Below are 20,044 nucleotides of genomic sequence, written 5' to 3' on the forward strand. Positions count from 1 at the left end.
ACCCTTTTTAGGAACAGGTTAAATGTTGGCAAACTTCCAGCAAGAAGGAAAGGTAGATGTTGACAGACAGAGCTGAAAGAGTTTGACTAGGCAAGGTGCAAGCACGGAGGCACAGTTTCGGAGAACAATAGGAGGGACCCCATCAGGTCCATAAGCCTTCCGAGGGTTTAGGCCAGCGAGGGCATGGAAAACATCATTGCGAAGAATTTTAATAGGTGGCATGAAATAGTCAGAGGGTGGAGGAGAGGGAGGAACAAGCCCAGAATCGTCCAAGGTAGAGTTTTTAGCAAAGGTTTGAGCGAAGAGTTCAGCTTTAGAAATTGATGTGAAAGCAGTGGTGCCATCTGGTTGAAGTAGAGGGAAAGAAGAAGAAGCAAAGTTATTGGAGATATTTTTGGCTAGATGCCAGAAATCACGAGGGGAGTTAGATCTTGAAAGGTTTTGACATTTTTTGTTAATGAAGGAGTTTTTGGCTGGTTGGAGAACAGACTTGGCATGGTTCTGGGCAGAAATATAAAGTGCATGAGATTCTGGTGATGGAAGGCTTAAGTACCTTTTGTGGGCCACCTCTCTATCATGTATAGTACGAGAACAAGCTGTGTTAAACCAAGGTTTAGAAGGTTTAGGACGAGAAAAAGAGTGAGGAATGTACGCCTCCATGCCAGACACTATCACCTCTGTTATGCGCTCAGCACACAAAGACGGGTCTCTGACACGGAAGCAGTAGTCATTCCAAGGAAAATCAGCAAAATACCTCCTCAGGTCCCCCAACTAGCAGAGGCAAAACGCCAGAGGCACCTTCGCTTACGGGGATCCTGAGGAGGGATTGGAGTGATAGGACAAGATAAAGATATGAGATTGTGATCGGAGGAGCCCAACGGAGAAGAAAGGGTGACAGCATAAGCAGAAGGATTAGAGGTCAGGAAAAGGTCAACAATGTTGGGCGTATCTCCAAGACCGTCAGGAATACGAGTAGGGTGTTGCACCAATTGCTCTAGGTCATGGAGGATAGCAAAGTTGTAGGCTAGTTCACCAGGATGATCAATGAAGGGAGAGGAAAGCCAAAGCTGGTGGTGAACATTGAAGTCTCCAAGAATGGAGATCTCTGCAAAAGGGAAGAGGGTCAGAATGTGCTCCACTTTGGAAGTTAAGTAGTCAAAGAATTTCTTACAGTCAGAAGAGTTAGGAGAGAGGTATACAGCACAGATAAATTTAGTATGAGAGTGACTCTGTAGTCGTAGCCAGATGGTGGAAAACTCGGAAGATTGAAGAGCGTGGGCACGAGAGCAGGTTAAGCCATTGCGCACATAAACGCAGCATCCAGCTTTGGATCGAAAATGAGGATAGAGAAAGTAGGAGGGAACAGAAAAGGGGCTACTGTCAGTTGCCTCAGACACCTGAGTTTCAGTGAGGAAAAGAAGATGAGGTTTAGAAGAGGAGAGGTGGTGTTCTACAGATTGAAAATTAGATCTTAGACCGCGAATGTTGCAGAAGTTAATGAAGAAAAAGTTGAGGGGGGGTGTCAAGACACTTAGGGTCGTCGACAGAAAGGCAGTCCGACCTGGGGACATTTATGGTCCCCTCCCCAGATGGGGACTCCGAGGCTGGTGTAGGAGTCGCCATGATGATTTTAAAATTTTTGGGTGAAGGGTGTATGTGTTATTAGGTGCTTGTAGTTTTGTGAGGAGGAAGAGAGTTGTCTTTAGAGGGCAGGCTGTGACTGCCCCCTTGTGTTGTGAGACACAAAGGGAAACGTTCAGTGAGGTCACAGCTGGGTTTAATGATAAGTTCACAGCACCCCCTGAACAGTGCTTTAGACCTCACTGGGAGTAATTATCATTTCGGCAGGTGTCTACTGCCTCCTCCTAGGAGGCAGTAATGTGCTTTATTATTCTTTACTCATTATTCTTTACTTTATTATTCTGTACTCATTCTACCAATGGTCAAATAGTCTTCATGTAATCTTCAAAGGACAGGTAAAGGCATGTACTTTATAATGATACTTCATCTGGTAACATGTGTTGAGTAGGAATGAAGATATAAATAGTTGAAGTGAGGCATGCTTTTACCTGAATATGCTTGTGTGGGAGAGCATGCAAGGCAAAACAACTCTGTGCTTTCAGGGTTAAGGAGTAGCTGCAGAACACTGCTCCCTAGCTATAAGATTGGGTTTTGTTCTTTAAAACTTGATAGTAAACTGTATAGCCAATCCATTATAACATGGTCATTCGGGGAAGCATTCCTGCCAACCACCACCACCCTGGGATTTTCTGACCATCATTACACAACTACTAAAGAAATAAACATATACAATGCAAATTTATATTCTAAAAATTATATAGAAAGCCATTAAGTAATGGGTGGGCAAAAAGATGCATAGAAAACCCTATATCTAACAGCTGAGGTGAAGGATAATGTGGACCCCATCCCTGTAGCTGTTGTGGGGAGGGTAGGGGCCCCAGGACTGTCTGGTGACAGCTTTGCCTAGGACAAATGAGGATCACAATGCATTTCTTTAACAAAGTCAAAAGTAAGGTTTTCAGCAAGGTATGACTTTTCTTATGATGCCTAGAAAGTCTTATTTGATGATCCTGTAACTAATACAATAACATGGAAAAACAATGTACTGAAGCATGAAATAAGCAAAGGGATTGGCGGATAGGTGGTGCTGGGCCACTCTTCATGAAGGAGCGCCACTATAGTCCATTCACTTAAGCTAGATTCCTGGCATCTAGGTGGGTTTGCAAGCTCCCAGCTGATTGGCTGCACCATTCTCTTGCTAGCACTCACATCAAGCCACATTTTGCATGCTCAAGTGAGAAATGTTTCTGTATATGCTGTAACTCACTTCATATACAGGATAGCCAGTTTTGGTTGACATCACCAGATTCAGCAGTGACTGTAGAATCAAGATATATTGTAAAAACTTTAGGAAACAAAAAAGAAAATGGTATTACAAAGAGTTGAACTGTGAAGATGTTAAAAAATGTTTATACTACGTTTTACCTGCACTCAGTATTTTCAACAATTGTTCATTCAATACTGAAGTATATCATTACATTACATAAAAAACTTGTGAACATGATAATGTGATCAGAATGCAGGTAAAGCTCCACATATTGAAAACAGTTATATTTATAGTAATATGTCACTCGACACAACCATCATGGCGGCATGACACTTGGCATGGTGTGTGGAGGCAGAGTGAAATTAGACACCAAACAGCTGGGATGGTACTTATAAAAAAGTCAAAAGTAGTACCCACAATTATTGTACTTATGGTTACAAAAAATTCATAATTTTCTTTCACAAGGACTATGGGTTTTCGTATCTTCTTTCATAGTTACAAGTTATGGCTGACTGAAGCCTGTATTTAAAGTACTTGTTCATTGATGACAAAGGGGCTTGGAAAGTTGAAAATGTATTATATTAGCATTTTTTTTGTTTTGATGGCAGTTATAAAATAATTATACTATCTTTTAAATTAAGACATGTCCCAAATTGCTGAAGTTAAGAAGGATTATGCATGCTACGAGTAAAGATGAGCTTATTTAAAATTGTTGATTAGTTAATGGTCAGCATAATGTTATATCTGAAGAATGGTCCTTGTTCTTTTCTTTAATATCTTTGTTTATCCCATTATTTTTTCTTTCACAGTACTGTAATGTTATAGCAAAAGATTGCCTCTTTAAAGCCTAATTTGGTTAGGGAGGTTGGGTTATGTTACAACAATATTGTCTTGGCCCTCTTTAAAGCCTAATTGCTGAAGTTAAGGAGGATTATGCATGCTATGAGTAAAAATGAGCTTATTTAAAATTGTTGATTAGTTAATGGTCAGCATAATGTTATATCTGAAGAATGGTCCTCGTTCTTTTCTTTAATATCTTTGTTTATCCCATTGTTTTTTTCTTTCATAGATTGGGTTATGTTACAACAATATTGTCTTAGCCCTCTTTAAAGCCTAATTTGGGTAGGGAGGTTGGATTATGTTGGTAAATAAAAAAAATTAATAAATAAAATAAAAGCCAAGCAAAAGAATTCTACAATGAAAATGTGTAACTTTTCTTCAGAAAAACAAAGGTCTTTCATGTAATGGAGGCTGTTCTAATACACTTCTCCAACAAACTTTTATTCTAAGTTTGAATGGAATTTAATCATGAAAGCTGAGGTGTTGTGGGACCAATTTTGCCTAACAATATCTCAATCTCAGCCCATCTATAAATGCATGTCTATCTATATATTCATTATATATATATATTCATTATATATATATATATATATATATATATATATATATATATATATATATATATATATATATATATATATATATATATATATATATATATATATATATATATATATATATATATATATATATATATATATATATATATATATATATATATATATATATATATATATATATATATATATATATATATATATATATATATATATATCTGTGTGTGTGTTGCGCCACCATGATGGTTGCAGCGAATGACATGTTGCTATAAATAACTGTTTTCAACATGTGGAGTTTTATCTACATTCTGATCACACTGTCATATTCATGAGTGTTTTTCCTATGTAATGTAATATTATATTTTGGCATTCAATGATTAACTTTTGAAAATAATGAACATAAGTAGAATGTGTTATAAACATTTTTTTAACAGCTTCACAGTTCAACTCGTAATACCATTTTCCTTTTTGTTTTCTCAAGTTTTCACAATATGTCTTGATTCTACAGTCACTGCTGAGTCTGATCAATCAAAACTGGCTATCCTGTATATGAAGTGAGTTATGGCATATAATATGGAAACATTTTTCACTCGAGCATGTAAAATGTGGCTTGATGTGAGTGCTAGCAACAGAATGGTGCAGCCAACTAGCTGCGAGCTTACAAACCTGCCTAGGCTCCAGGAATCTAGCTTAAGTGAATGGTCTATAGTTTATTTTTCTGTCACTCAACCTCTCTGTGTGCTTCTCAAGGAGCCTCTTTGTGACTGATGATAAATGAAGAGTGAATTCCATGTGGGAAGGGGGGAAGAGGTTATTTGATAATGAAGGAGTAAGCCTCTTAATTGCCTTGCATTTACATGTCATTTGTAAAGATGTTTTTAAGTGTAGTGCAGAGATAAAATCTCAGATCCCCTCTTTCATCAATATTTGGGTGAGGACTGAGGGTCTTGTGTGCTCACCTATTGCAGCAGTGTCACCTGGCCTAATTGGAGAGAGGAATGACATATGACAAAATTTACAGAGGAAGAAACATTTTTAATGTGAATTTTACATGTGTACAAGCTCCGAGTCATAACACGTGTGTTAGCATGCATGTCAGGCAATAATACAACAGCACGGGGCACTTAAATCTCTTTTGAGTCCCTTTAAAATTCAGCAAAATAGACTTCATCACCTGGTAGCACATGACATCCCTGACTTATCGAGTAAAAAAAACTAATTTCATCCATTCCAGAAATCATCAAAGATATCCAGCAGTCAGTTTTTCAGACCATTACAAATGCCCCAGTTAGGCAGTGATTGGTTTTCTTACATATTAATGTATTCTGTGTTCTGGATAACATCTCTTAGGAAAGGTAGTCTCTATATTGTATGCTTAGCTTCAATGCAATTAATTTCTTTTCAGAAATAAAGATGGGTTTTCCAAAAAAGACTGCATTCTGCTTAGGTGTGTACTTCTTGGAGCAGCATATAACTGGTAGCCCAGTAAATTATAACTTGGATAGTGGCACACTACAAACAGCTAACTCAGTGAGTATCAATGCCTGATATGATTACTGTTTTATGTATAACTGGGAGTTTTTTATTTTATTTTATTTTTCTTCATCCATTGTAACCCCTCCCCAAGATGATTGCCATGACTAAAGAGTCATCAGTAATTTTTACCCCTTCTAGCATATTCTAATCCTCTTATTCTTTTCTTTTTTTTCTTTTTCTTTTCTCCAGCACTGTTCTCTGATTGTTTTGAAATTTTCTGTTACCACAGCTTCTTTGCTAAGATATGTGTTATTACTCTTATTATTTTATTATTTTGAATAATTTATAAGAAAAGCAGTTACTTTAGATTGTAACCAAGATCTTTATTGAATTTCAGGACATGAAGGATATGGAAGTTGTTAAACCATCAGCCAAGAGAAGTGAGTATCCACATTATAATGGTCATTAGAAAGTTACAAAATTTCTCTCTCTCTCTCTCTCTCTCTCTCTCTCTCTCTCTCTCTCTCTCTCTCTCTCTCTCTCTCTCTCTCTCTCTCTCTCTCTCTCTCTCTCTCTCTCTCTCTCTCTCTCTCTCTCTCTCTCTCTCTCTCTCTCCCTCCCTCCCTCCCTCCCTCCCTCCCTCCCTCCCTCCCTCTCTCTCTCTCTCTCTCTCTCTCTCTCTCTCTCTCTCTCTCTCTCTCCTCTCTCTCTCTCTCTCTCTCTCTCTCTCTCTCTCTCTCTCTCTCTCTCTCTCTCTCTCTCTCTCTCTCTCTCTCCTTTTTTTTTATATATACAAATCTACATCATATGTGTTTACAGAGTTGCAGTACATGTACTTTACATATTTAATACAGCAAATTAAGCTAAAGAAGTCACTGTTAATGCCTTCTATCTGAAAGCCTCTCTCTGTCTGTCTGTGGCAACCACACATTCACTGCAGTCTTGAACTGCTGCCTGGTCCATCATAATGCACTTGGCTGCACGGTAACAAACGCGTTCCACCAGCCGATGTATGTGTTCAGAAACTGTCTTTGCTGGTGCCACGTTCTGCACCTGGGCTGGTGCAGCTCCCCAGGGGCACGTGTGACAGCTCTGGTGGTGACTTTGGCATGTCGGACAGGCTGCCGGAGAGCCTGTAGGTGCGGCATCCGTTGCTGTTGCACCTTGAACATGACGGTGAGGCCCGCCACGTCTTGTCGGTGCTGGAGGGTGTGCAGTGCAGGCTGAAGGCTGAGCTCACTGTTCCTGATGAACCTCGCCGCTCGGTCATGCACCTTGTCCAGGAGAGCGAGGTGCTTGTTTGCCACCCCACCCCAGGCCAGGCACGCGTACTCCAAGGAGGAGCGGACCTGCGCCTTGTAGAGTAACTCCAGTCCCTTGGCATCAAGGAGGTAGGAGATTCTCCTCAGGGATGCCAGCTTCCCCGAGGCCCTCTCTGGCGAGTTGCTCCACGTGGGTTCTGAAGGTCAACTTATAGTCGTAAGTGACCCCCAGCACCTCCACCTCATCCCGCGGCATCAGCGTCTCCCTGTTGAAGGTGAGGCGCGGGGCTCTACTTGTCCTGTTGATAGTGAGCTGCTGGGTTTTGTGAGCGGCAAACTTTACTTGCCATTTCCTTCCCCAGGCTGCAACGCGGCTCAGAGTGGCATTGATGTGGCGGTTGGCTGCAGCTTCCTCCTCCAGTCCATAGCTGTGGGATAATGTTATGTTATTCTCTCTCTCTCTCTCTCTCTCTCTCTCTCTCTCTCTCTCTCTCTCTCTCTCTCTCTCTCTCTCTCTCTCTCTCTCTCTCTCTCTCTCTCTCTCTCTCTCTCTCTAACATAGCTTCTAACTAAACTTTAGGAGGGAAGAGCACTAATGCTCAGAAACCATGTTTGTTTGAGGATGACTTGTGGAAGCATACTTAAATCCACAGTATACACACAAAAAAAAAAAAAAGGTGCCCACTGCTCACCACCCCTTAAGTGTTACTAGAACTGGATAAAAAACAAGTATAAACTTTGAGGCTTCATTTTATTACTATTTTATTACTCCATGCTTTGTTTTGATAACCATTTGTAGACCTATGCACTACATATAGATGTTGCACATGTGCATGCACATATGTACCTATACATATATATATCACTATATAGAATACACAAAACCCAGAAGGAAAAGGTTTTACGTGGACACAAGGACAGGCTAACTACTGGCAAAGCTAATGGTGATTTTAAGATAAAACCAATACTTGGATATCATTTGGAGAACCCTTGTGTGTTTAAGAAAAATAATGTTACGAAAAGCATGTTGTCCTTTATGTGGAGGGCTAACAGTAAAGCCTGGGTGACCAGAGAGATTTTTCTGGAATAGGTCAATGATGTTTTTGCTCCTTAATGAAAACTTCCCATTCAAGTGCTTGCTTTTGCTTGACATTGCTCCTGCTCACCCCCCCAGGCCTGGAGGTTGAGTACTAGAAGAATTCAACTTCATCACCATGAAGTTTCTGCCTTCTAATATGACTCCACTGTTTCAGCCAATGGACCAACAGATAATTTCTAACTTTTAAGAACTTGTACACTAAGGCACTTTTTCAAAGGTGCATCAAGGTTATCTCTGACATAGAGTTAACTCTCCATAACCATTTTAATTAATATCCTGCATCACTTCAGTCTTATTGACAAGGCCTGGCAGCAGGTGACTTGCAGAACCTTGAACTCTGCTTGGAGGAATCTCTTGGCATTAGTAAATGCGGCAATGTAATTATAATTATAAGCAAAAAAAACAAGGATTGGTATAGCATGTTATATCTCCCTTGATTCTGGTATCTATAACCACTTACACATCTTTGGTGCCTACAGTAATAATCTGCAACAATTCATTATCATTTAGTTTGCACAGACCTGTCAGCCATTTTGTGGGATGTATTTTCCTAAACAAGTCCCCAGTAGAGGCTGCACCAGCCACTGCAATGGGTGGCATGTGTCTACTGTGGTAGTCAACCTGCTGATCTAGATCATCATACAGATCACTCAGATAATTGGGAATCCAGATGAAGATGATAAATAGATCAGTGATCTGAAACAGATCATTGTTAATAGAAAACACCTTGAGATATGTCACTAAGCAAACCAGGATGCATTTTTCAGCTTTCCAGCTTTTTTTTTTTTTTTTTTTTTTTTTTTTTTTTTCTTTTTTTATCCAGTATGCCTTGAAATTTCCCTTGGAGAGATATTTTTGTTAATCAGGCTGAGAATTGTGGTTTTCTCCACACCAGACAGTGCTTGGCAGATATGATGGAGGATTTGGAAAAAAATGGTGTAAGAAGGAAGATGGTAGAGAATGTTGATGTAAGCATGTGACCAACATCTACCCAAGACAGTAACTCAGCACTAGTCTAGTGGCAGAATGACACTGCATGTCATACATGTCTGCTGGACCATGTGTGTTGCCAGATATCTAAAATAACATAATTCAAGTAAGAGAAGAAAACTTATAAGGAGTGATAAGTGCCCTAGCAAGTGTTGGTGGGTGCCCACATTTTTTTTTTTTTTTTTTTTTCATATATTGTATATGTATTAGGCCTTGAAAGCAGAACTTTTCCTGCAATATCATAATAGACTCAATTCTTATACCACATGTGATTGCAGCAGATGGTAAAATCCAGGAGATTTTAAACTTCTTTCATTTACAACATGCAGGGAACACAGTGACATTATTCTTCTAGCTTAGGGACAGAGTGTCATGACTTATAAATATGCTAAATGTAACAAAGTAATAACATTTCAACACTGGTTAAAAGCCTTGGTGGATTACTTAATTTATTTATTCCCTGATAACATTTTTTTTTCTCCCTCTCAGCCCTTGGGATGCCTGATTCTCTTATTGAAGCAGCCCTACATGAAGTCAACACCAGTATTGACACCAACAACAATAGCAGCAGTATCAACAACAATGACAACAGCAAGAGCAGCAAAAATAATACAGATATTTCAGAAACAAATCTTCTGATCTCTGGGAGAACATGCAAGATTTCAAAGCGGACAAGACTGCCATTTTGTCCAACTACTATCAAATCTGTACAGGTATTGTACTATAGGGAGGTCCCAATGAAAAGAGCACTTAGGTTTTATTTGAATTGCTCATACAGTTGAATCTCTTGTGTACAGACAGCACATTAATGGATATTGGATGCAACGGACAAAATCTGCTGGTCTGAATACACAAGCCATTTGCTAGAATGCCCAGTACGAAAGTTTAAAAATCCTGGGTGTTGCAAACTGACTCCAGTAGCTCAGCAATTGTCTGCTAGGTAGCTGTGGTGTGCATTTTTTTTTTTTTTTTTATGTAGGAAGGACACTGGCCAAGGGCAATAAAAATCTAATAAAAAAAATGCCCACTGAAATGCCAGTCCCATAAAAGGGTCAAAGCATTGGTCAAAAATTGATGGACAAGTGTCTTGAAACCTCCCTCTTGAAGGAATTTAAGTCATAGGAAGGTGGAAATACAGAAGCAGGCAGGGAGTTCCAGAGTTTACCAGAGAAAGGGATGAATGATTGAGAATACTGGTTAACTCTTGCATTAGAGAGGTGGACAGAATAGGGGTGAGAGAAAGAAGAAAGTCTTGTGCAGCAAGGCTGCGAAAGGAGGGGAGGCATGCAGTTAGCAAGATCAGAAGAGCAGTTAGCATGAAAATAGCAGTAGAAGACAGCTAGATATGCAACATTGCAGCGGTGAGAGAGAGGCTGAAGACAGTCAGTTAGAGGAGAGGAGTTGATGAGACGAAAAGCTTTTGATTCCACCCTGTCTAGAAGAGCAGTATGAGTGGAACCCCCCAGACATGTGAAGCATACTCCATACATGGACGGATAAGGCCCTTGTACAGAGTTAGCAGCTGGGGGGGGTGAGAAAAACTGGCGGAGATGTCTCAGAACACCTAACTTCATAGTTGCTTGAGCTATGGTTGTTGTGAAGTTAAATTTTTTTGGCAATTATTTGATGTTTTTTGTCTTTCTGCCCATTGCTATCATCACTGCCACTGCTACCACTGTCCTGTCCTCTCTCTTCTCACTCTTTACCATCTCTTACGATAACTTGGCAAGTTTTTTTTTTTTTTATCCTTTTGTCTACATTAGTATTTTTCAGTAAATCCAGAAAAAAATTATCAGAAATGTCATCAGTTAGATTACCTATGTCCTCATTGTCACTCACAGTTTCATGTCCTTCATTTTCATACAAATTTGCCACAACTTCCCCAGGTTCACAGTATTTATTTAAATGTTGCATGATAACTGCTTTTTTCTTTATTTTTCATAGACTTTCCTTAGTTCCTGGTTTAGTTTATGCAGAAAAGGTAACACCTTTCCCACCCACAGCTAGCCTGGTGTGTCAGTATCATGCAGAAACTATTCCATTTATGTCAGATTGGTAATCTTCCTAGACAAATAGCCAGCTGTAACTTTTTCCTTTTTCACTTCCTTGTTTTTTTCTTGTGCCATCAATTCGACCTCTGCATCTTCCACCATCTCTTCAGCAGTTTTTGTTTCTTCTTGCGACATTCTTGGTAGAAGAGCCTCATTAACCTCACCAAAACCTGGTGCTGGGATATTTCTGGCTGCCTCTACTGCTTCATGGAGAAGTTGAGCCTTCTGCTGCTGTCAACCCAAGTTGGGTACCAGGCTGGAAAGAGAAGGATGCCAGGCATCCTTTATTGTATCTGTTATGTTTTTGAAGTTTCACCAAAACTGTTTCACCAAAGTGATGGTCTTTGAAGGGACTGTCTTGGGTGCTGGCTGTGGTGGAGCTGTCTTGGGTTTTGGCTGTGGTGGAGCTGTCTTGGGCGCTGGCTGTGGTGGAGCTGTCTCGTTTGCTGGCTGTGGTGGGACTGTCTCATGTGCTGACTGTGGTGGGGCTGTCTCGGGTGCTGGCTGTGGTGGGGCTGTCTCAGGTGCTGGCCTTCATCTTATCTTTTCCTCACCATCAGACATTTCCTCTGTTGCTTTCAATTCTTCTTGTCTATCTATGCCTTCTTACCTTGGTATACACTCTCGTAGTACAGCAAGTTTACATTAGCTATTATTTACTGATCCAGTGGTTGAATAAATTATGTCATGTTTGCAGGCAAGAATTCAACTTGAATAGCAGGGTGATGGCCAGCCAGATATCGTTCATGCCCATCTAAATTCAGTCATGACACTTGCATAGTGCATCTGGCACTATATGCTTATCAAGCCATTCAGCAAACAGCATCATGTTCATGTAATCCTTAGAGTTAGAGGGCCCATTAGATGTCATCCAACTTACTCATCTGTCCCTGTATAAGCTCTGGGTGTCTTGAATTTGTAGAAAACAGAAAGCTTTAATTGCTGAGTGCCAGTTGCATTGCAGGTCAGTAAAATGCTCAGTCTATCCTTTGCCATTATAAGTCTTAGTGCCTGTGTTTCAATTGTGTGGATAAAAGTTGGTTCATGGTGACCTCTTCCAATAAAGGCCAGTTTCATTGCAGTTGTAGACTTGATCCAAGATGTATCCTCCCAGCTTAAATTATAATTAACTCCTGGGCAATGGTGAAATATGAGTCGGCAGCACCAGTGTTGGCTTAAGAACTTTCTCCCCTGATATACAGCATGCTTTATGTTGATTAGCAAACTAGCCAACTGAGGCAATGAATGGTGGGGCATCTTTAATATTTTCTTTTTTGTAGATGGCATTATAGAACAATATAGCATTCTTATCTGTAGCCCACAAATACTGTCTTTGTTATGAAACCTTCCTTCAGTCCACCACTCTAGGTGAAATTTCCATCACAGCTATAAGATGGATGAATAGTCTTTTTATAGTCGCTGTGATATGTTTCACATTGCCAATTAACTTATTTGCTACTTTTTAGACTAGCCTTTATTTCATCTTTCTCAATAAGTTCAATCACCTTTGCTTTGTTTTCCATGGAATAATGATTCATATTTTAACGACATGGTTGGCAAGCTTCATGTTTTTTTTTTTTTTTTTTTTTTTTTTTTTTTTTTTTTTTTTTTTTTTTTCATCCCACCACTTACCGAAAGTTGGGCTGACATAGCACAAGGCATAATCCACTATCAAAGGTGGTAGCCTGGGAAAGAAAACTATACAGCATGGACACAGAAGACTTTGATCAGTGGAAGAGGTGGTGTGAGTGAAGTGAGCAAAGGAGGATGGGTAGTAAATGAAATAGTTTCATACTGGGCATTCAGGTATGGCCCCCATGGGGACTCTCCAGCCAATTGCCCTGCTGTGTCAGTCACAACATACTTTCTGTTTAATATGTTAACTATTTGTTTCTTTAATATGAATCTGAATACATTAATTTCTTCAATAAGGATGGAAAATACTATGAATATATTGTTTCTTTGAGGATAATGGCAATGGTATACCATAATTCTTGGCAACACTACTCTCTGATCTTACCAGGGTCATACAATGACTGGCCACAGCCATGCAGCACAGGTCAGGCTCAGCAGTCAGAGGTTCCTTCCTCTGGTCACCATCAGTAATGGAAATTGCCACACCTGCCATGTGCCTTTTTTGTCTTCTTTGCAAGGAAATTATGAAAGAAAACGGTCTTTGAAGAAAATAGATGAACTTAAATTGAAAGTAAGGATATTCTCAGATCATCATAGGTATGGTGCAGAGGGTAGAGGAAATCCAAATTGCCTAGGGGTCCACACCTAAATGCTCAGTACAAAATCATTCCACTATAATGAGGTCACGCACTCCCTTAATAGGCAGCTGGTTTAAACCATGTGCCTGGAATTATTTCGTTAGATTAAAATCTCGCTCATTAGATATTAATATGGTTAGTTGTCCAATAATAATGCTAAATGTGAATTCATTAGATGCAAAATCATTAGATGTGAGATCCCACTATACAATAAACCCTCGATATGATGAACCTCTTTACCCAGTTTCAGGTATAATGACACCTTTAGGGTTATTGAACAATTGTTTTGAATGTTTTCCATTCTCTCTCTCTCTCTCTCTCTCTCTCTCTCTCTCTCTCTCTCTCTCTCTCTCTCTCTCTCTCTCTCTCTCTCTCTCTCTCTCTCTCTCCATTTTCTCTCTCTCTCTCTCCATTTTCTCTCTCTCTCTCTCTCTCTCTCTCTCTCTCTCTCTCTCTCTCTCTCTCTCTCTCTCTCTCTCTCTCTCTCTCTCTCTCTCTCTCTCTCTCTCTCTCTCTCTCTCTCTCTCCATTCTCTCTCTCTCTCTCTCTCTCCATTCTCTCTCTCTCTCTCTCTCTCCATTCTCTCTCTCTCTCTCTCTCTCCATTCTCTCTCTCTCTCTCTCCATTCTCTCTCTCTCTCTCTCTCCATTCTCTCTCTCTCTCCATTCTCTCTCTCTCTCTCTCTCTCTCTCTCTCTCTCTCTCTCTCTCTCTCTCTCTCTCTCTCTCTCTCTCTCTCTCTCTCTCTCTCTCTCTCTCTCTCTCTCTCTCTCTCTCTCTCTCTCTCTCTCTCTCTCTCTCTCTCTCTCTCTCTCTCTCCATTCTCTCTCTCTCTCTCTCCATTCTCTCTCTCTCTCCATTCTCTCTCTCTCTCTCTCTCTCTCTCTCTCTCTCTCTCTCTCTCTCTCTCTCTCTCTCTCTCTCTCTCTCTCTCTCTCTCTCTCTCTCTCTCTCTCTCTCTCTCTCTCTCTCTCTCTCTCTCTCTCTCTCTCTCTCTCTCTCTCTCTCTCTCTCTCTCTCTCTCTCTCTCTCTCTCTCTCTCTCTCTCTCTCTCTCTCTCTCTCTCTCTCTCTCTCTCTCTCTCTCTCTCTCTCTCTCTCTCTCTCTCTCTCTCTCTCTCTCTCTCTCTCTCTCTCTCTCTCTCTCTCTCTCTCTCTCTCTCTCTCTCTCTCTCTCTCTCTCTCTCTCTCTCTCTCTCTCTCTCTCTCTCTCTCTCTCTCTCTCTCTCTCTCTCTCTCTCTCTCTCTCTCTCCATTCTCTCTCTCTCTCTCTCTCTCTCTCTCTCTCTCTCTCTCTCTCTCTCTCTCTCTCTCTCTCTCTCTCTCTCTCTCTCTCTCTCTCTCTCTCCATTCTCTCTCTCTCTCCATTCTCTCTCTCTCCATTCTCTCTCTCTCCATTCTCTCTCTCTCTCTCTCTCTCTCTCTCTCTCTCTCTCTCTCTCTCTCTCTCTCTCTCTCTCTCTCTCTCTCTCTCTCTCTCCATTCTCTCTCTCTCTCTCTCTCTCTCTCTCTCTCTCTCTCTCTCTCTCTCTCTCTCTCTCTCTCTCTCTCTCTCTCTCTCTCTCTCTCTCTCTCTCTCTCTCTCTCTCTCCATTCTCTCTCTCTCTCTCTCTCTCTCTCTCTCTCTCTCTCTCTCTCTCTCTCTCTCTCTCTCTCTCTCTCTCTCTCTCTCTCTCTCTCTCTCTCTCTCTCTCTCTCTCTCTCTCTCTCTCTCCATTCTCTCTCTCTCTCTCCATTCTCTCTCTCTCTCTCTCTCTCCATTCTCTCTCTCTCTCTCTCTCTCCATTCTCTCTCTCTCTCTCTCTCTCTCTCTCTCTCTCTCTCTCCATTCTCTCTCTCTCTCTCTCTCTCTCTCTCTCTCTCTCTCTCTCTCTCTCTCTCTCTCTCTCTCTCTCTCTCTCTCTCTCTCTCTCTCTCTCTCCATTCTCTCTCTCTCTCTCTCTCTCTCTCTCTCTCTCTCTCTCTCTCTCTCTCTCTCTCTCTCTCTCTCTCTCTCTCTCTCTCTCTCTCTCTCTCTCTCTCTCTCTCTCTCTCTCTCTCTCTCTCTCTCTCTCTCTCTCTCTCTCTCTCTCTCTCTCTCTCTCTCTCTCTCTCTCTCTCTCTCTCTCTCTCTCTCTCTCTCTCTCTCTCTCTCCATTCTCTCTCTCTCTCCATTCTCTCTCTCTCTCTCTCTCTCTCTCTCTCTCTCTCTCTCTCTCTCTCTCTCTCTCTCTCTCTCTCTCTCTCTCTCTCTCTCTCTCTCTCTCTCTCTCTCTCTCTCTCTCTCTCTCTCTCTCTCTCTCTCTCTCTCTCTCTCTCTCTCTCTCTCTCTCTCTCTCTCTCTCTTCTAGTCTCTTAAAAAGTGGTACAATTTGCCAGGGGTGTAGAACTATGGTATGCATGTATAGTTTCAGGCCAGTCTATGGCAACCAAGAAATATAATACATACAAAAGTAGATATTAATTGTAATAAAGAAAAGAAATATAATAATAATAGTACATAGTAGTAATAATAATTTTAATACTGTTCTACTATACTAATACTACTACAAAACATTAATGATAATTAATAGTGGCAATAGTAATAGTAATTTTATTAATAATATCTCTGCACACAGGAACATCGTTTTTCCACTTTCCTCTTTAACCACTCGTTTTACACTTCTCTTGTATTGCCTGGAGGCATTTGGAGTGGTGTAGGCATGTGGACTGCACCAGCCTGTTCCATATGTGGCCGTACTGTGGGAGGAAGGAGAGGAGGTGACTCTGCCCTCGCAAAGGGTACAGTGAGATGGTGATCACTTTGGCTGGCGGTGTGGGTGTTGTGTGTTGGGATAGGTGGAGGTAGCAAGCATAGTTGTGCCAGAGGGCCTTGTACGTGATGCACAGGCCTGCCATGTCCCGCTGCTGTTGTAAAGGTTGGAGTTGTGTTGTTGGTCCTCGTCCCTCAGGTGCACCGTCCTTTGTGCTCTGGCCTGGATCCTTTTAAGCTTGGCAAAGTAGGAGGGTGGGCAGGAGGACCAGGTCAGGTGTATATACTCCATTAAGGGCCTGACCTGGGCCCTGTAGAGGGACACCATCCCTCGACCGTTGAGAATCTTCCTTGCACTTCAGACACAGTTCAGCTTCCATACCACATCCCTGGTGACTTTTCATACATGGATGGTGAAAGTTAGACCTACTTCACCCTCCACCCCCAGAACAGAGATGGACTGCTGGAAAGAGCCTTCTGCCTTCAAGGAAGATGGCTAGTGGATGGGCATTTTCATGCCACCTGGAGATTTGCAGGACTTTAGTTTTCTCAGGGACAAGGGTTGTTTGCCAGCACCTGCTCCAGGATGCAGTGCTTTGCAGGACAACAATGATCCTCTCCACCATGTCCTGGTGGTGATCCCTGTTGCAAGTGAAGGTGAGGGTGCAGAGTGCAGTCATCTGCATATGCCTGAGCCTCAGGGACCGGTTGCAGTATGTCATTGAAGTATACACACCACAGCAGAGGCCTGAGGACACTGCCCTGAGGCACACTAGCATCAATAGGGTGTTGGGAGGACGAGTGGCTGTTGACTACTGTGTGAAGGGTTCTGCCGTGAAGGTAGTCTGCCAGGAAGTGCAGCAGTCCACCACACGCTGAGGCTCTTCAGCTTGGCTGTCACTCTCTTGTGCCACACCCTGTCAAAGATGCCAGTGATGTCCAAGGCGACAACAAACACACCTCTCCTGCTGTCGATTCCGGTGCTCCACTCCATTGAGCTTAGGAGTAGCAGGTTGGCGGCTGACTTAACCTGCCTGAACCCAAACTGCCTTGAGCTGAGGAGATGGTGGGCTTTGAGGAAGGTGGTGACTTTCCTCGTGATGAGAGCCTCAGGGGTCTTTCCCACCACGGACAGTAGGAAGATGGGCCTGTAATTCTTTGGATCCGTCCTGCTTCCTTGTTTATGTACAGCCATCACTCAGGCCTGCTTCTATAGTGCTGGCCACATCTGGGAGGCCAGGCATTCCTGGTAAAGCTGGGTGAGTGGAATGGCGAGCTCAGCTGCACACCGCTTCAATAGATGAGGACTGGTATTATCTGGTCCCAGAACCTTTTTGGTGTCGGTCTTGCAGAGCAGAGCCATCACATCCTCTGTGGTGATGTGTAGGGTGTCCAGCTCTGCAGTGGTCAGCCTTGGGATTCTGGGTGGAGTGCTGGTTGGGTCTGGAACACTTTTTTTATTGGAGAAGTGAGCTGATAGCAACTCTGCCTTGTCCCTCCCTCTCATCACTATCTCACTGCTCTGTGTGATGGATGGGGGGATGGTGCTGTCAGTGGCCAGGCCCTGCTGCTATTTCACAGTGCTCCACCAATCCTTCTTGCCGACACTGACCCGACAGCTTGATGATTAGGTCAGTCTTCTACCTCCGAATGGTGTCTTTCTTGTGTGTTGGCCATGTTACAGCAGGTGGTTTTGTATGCGTTGCAGTTGGCTTGGGTGTCACTTGCCCTCAGTCTCTGCCAGGCCCTGCTTTTCACATCTACCGCCTCACGACAATGATATCCGAACTAGGGCTGGTCCCCTGGTCTTGACCTGTATGTCTGGCATGGCACTTACTGGAGGGACAGCAGGTGACTGATGAAGGCCTCCACCTGCTCATTAATGGTACTGGTGAGATTGTCTCCCCAGTTAGTCTGGCTGAGCTTGGCTCTCGGTGTGCCCCAGTCAGCCTGCTGCCAAAGCCAGTTGATGCATGATGTGGTTGTATCCCTGTCCACCCTCACCACTGGTCAAATGACCCAACAGTGTCAAGTGAGCAGCAGGTGATGAATCTCTCTGGCAAGTCTGTGATGACTGGGTTGAGGGAGGAGCCAGAATTTGGGTTTGGAAGTTAACAAGGTTGGTGAGCCCAAAGTGTACCAGCAAGTTGTCGAATGCTCTTGCCACAAGGTGTTTATTTAGGTCACCAATGATGATGGGGTGTTTGCAGGCTTGCTGGTACAGTAGGGCATCTAGGTTTGTGTGGAGGAAATGGAGAGGTTCACTCCCCTGCCACTGAGGGCAGTTATGCACACACAGAAGCACTGCTTCCCTGTTTTACATCCACATCTTGGAAAACATGAGCTCTAGGTTCTCTGGCATGTCAGCTTCCATCACCTGCACAGAGAGATTCTTCTAAAGGCAAACGGTGCCTCGCGTTCTGTCTCGTCAGTTGTCCAAAGTTTGCAGGCACCAAGGAGTTAAGGAAGATCTCCTCTGTGGCTACGACATCAGGAGTGTGCAGCAGCATGTGACTGTATGTCAGGTTGCTGATGTTAGTCTGCAGACCCCTAACATTGGCTGATAATATGGTGACCTTATCCCAGCAGTAACCCAGCATGGCTCCAGTTGCTGTATTGACGGTGACACTGGTGGGGCCAAGGGGGTGAAGGAGGGAAACCTGTGGTGGGAGTGGTCATCTCTAAAGGGATTGGACCAAGAGGTCTTGTCTGATTTTATTCATTTATGAGGTGAGCAAAGAACCTCTCCTGCCACTCCTTGCTGAGGCATGTGAGACACTCTAGAAGGGTGTGGCCCAGGCAGCTGCAATTTTCACATCTCACTCTCCTGATAGTCATCCATGGAGTGGTCCCTCTTCCTGCAGTGATGACAGTAGGTGCCTGGGCACCTGTGCTGGTTGGTGTTTGGTAGATAGGTGATAGGTACTAAGTTGTGGGTGGGCGGTGGTGGTAGATGGGTGGTAGGTGCTAAGTTGTGGGTGGGTGGTGGATCAGCTTGCTGCCCAGCTTGTGTGGGTGCTGGATTATTGCTTGGCTCAGCAGGGTTGGGGAGGCACATGGCAGGTGGCTGGCACAACATGGCAAAAGGCAGGCTCTGGGTTGGGATGTGTCTCATTGTAGAGGGGGGTTGTGTTTGTTTGTGCTATCCTCTCACGTTGCCAAGGGTGTTGTCTCTGGGCAGTGTGTTGGTTGCTGAGGCCTTGATTAGATTGGTTGGGGGAGTGGAATACCTGTGGTCACTACTTGTGGTGAGTCAAGGGAAGGTTGTTGGGGAGGTGCATTTTGTGTTGTGGATGCGTTATTGGTAGAGGTGATGGGCTGGTTAGTGGATGTAGAAGGGACAGTAGAGATGATGGTAGCAGAGGTGATGGATCTTGTAGCAGTGGTGGTGGTGTCGGTAGGAATAGGTTTAACAGTTGTGGTGGTGGCGGTGGTAGCAAGGCTGGTAGCGACCCCCTGGGAGGCTGGGATTGACCTGACTCAGCACCTGAGGTCTAGCCTTGTGGGCAGGAAGCCTTTCCTGCATGTGGAGGATTAACCTGACTCAGTATTTGTGAGGTCTGGCCAGGTGGGCAGGAAGCACTGGGCGTTGAGCATTAACCTGACTGGACACTTGTAAAGTTTGGAGCACATGTGATTTATCAGAGGTCCACCAGCTCCAAGCTGCCACATTGCTGGTCACGTGTTGCTGCTACTCCCTTGATTCTTGTTGATCCTCTCGGAGCATGCAGTGCAGGCAATGGAGTTTGTGTCCAGTTCCTCCAGGCTTGATCTTATTGCCACAATCCTGTCAAGGAACTGGATGATGGACACCAAATTCTCCCTATTTTCAGCAATGTGGTAGGAAGAGGGCTCAAACAAGTTGATGATGGCCTTTTTACGCCTTAGATCTTTGTGACTTATTTAATTTAATGAAGTC

The 20,044-nt window shown here is 43.0% G+C and overlaps 1 protein-coding gene across 7 annotated transcripts in view; it reads left to right on the plus strand.

Annotated features, from left to right (window-relative positions):
- Positions 1-20,044, plus strand: part of LOC135093243 (uncharacterized) — a 157,422-nt gene that overhangs the window by 68,933 nt on the left and 68,445 nt on the right. For all 7 annotated transcript variants that reach the window (XM_063992301.1, XM_063992290.1, XM_063992269.1 and 4 more), the window contains exons 8-10: positions 5,651-5,775; positions 6,119-6,161; positions 9,562-9,785. In XM_063992301.1, coding sequence (XP_063848371.1) covers positions 5,651-5,775; positions 6,119-6,161; positions 9,562-9,785 — 392 coding nt within the window. The remainder of the gene's footprint in view (positions 1-5,650; positions 5,776-6,118; positions 6,162-9,561; positions 9,786-20,044) is intronic.

The sequence above is a fragment of the Scylla paramamosain genome, chromosome 3 (genome assembly GCF_035594125.1).
Source record: "Scylla paramamosain isolate STU-SP2022 chromosome 3, ASM3559412v1, whole genome shotgun sequence".
NCBI classification, from domain to species: domain Eukaryota; kingdom Metazoa; phylum Arthropoda; class Malacostraca; order Decapoda; family Portunidae; genus Scylla; species Scylla paramamosain.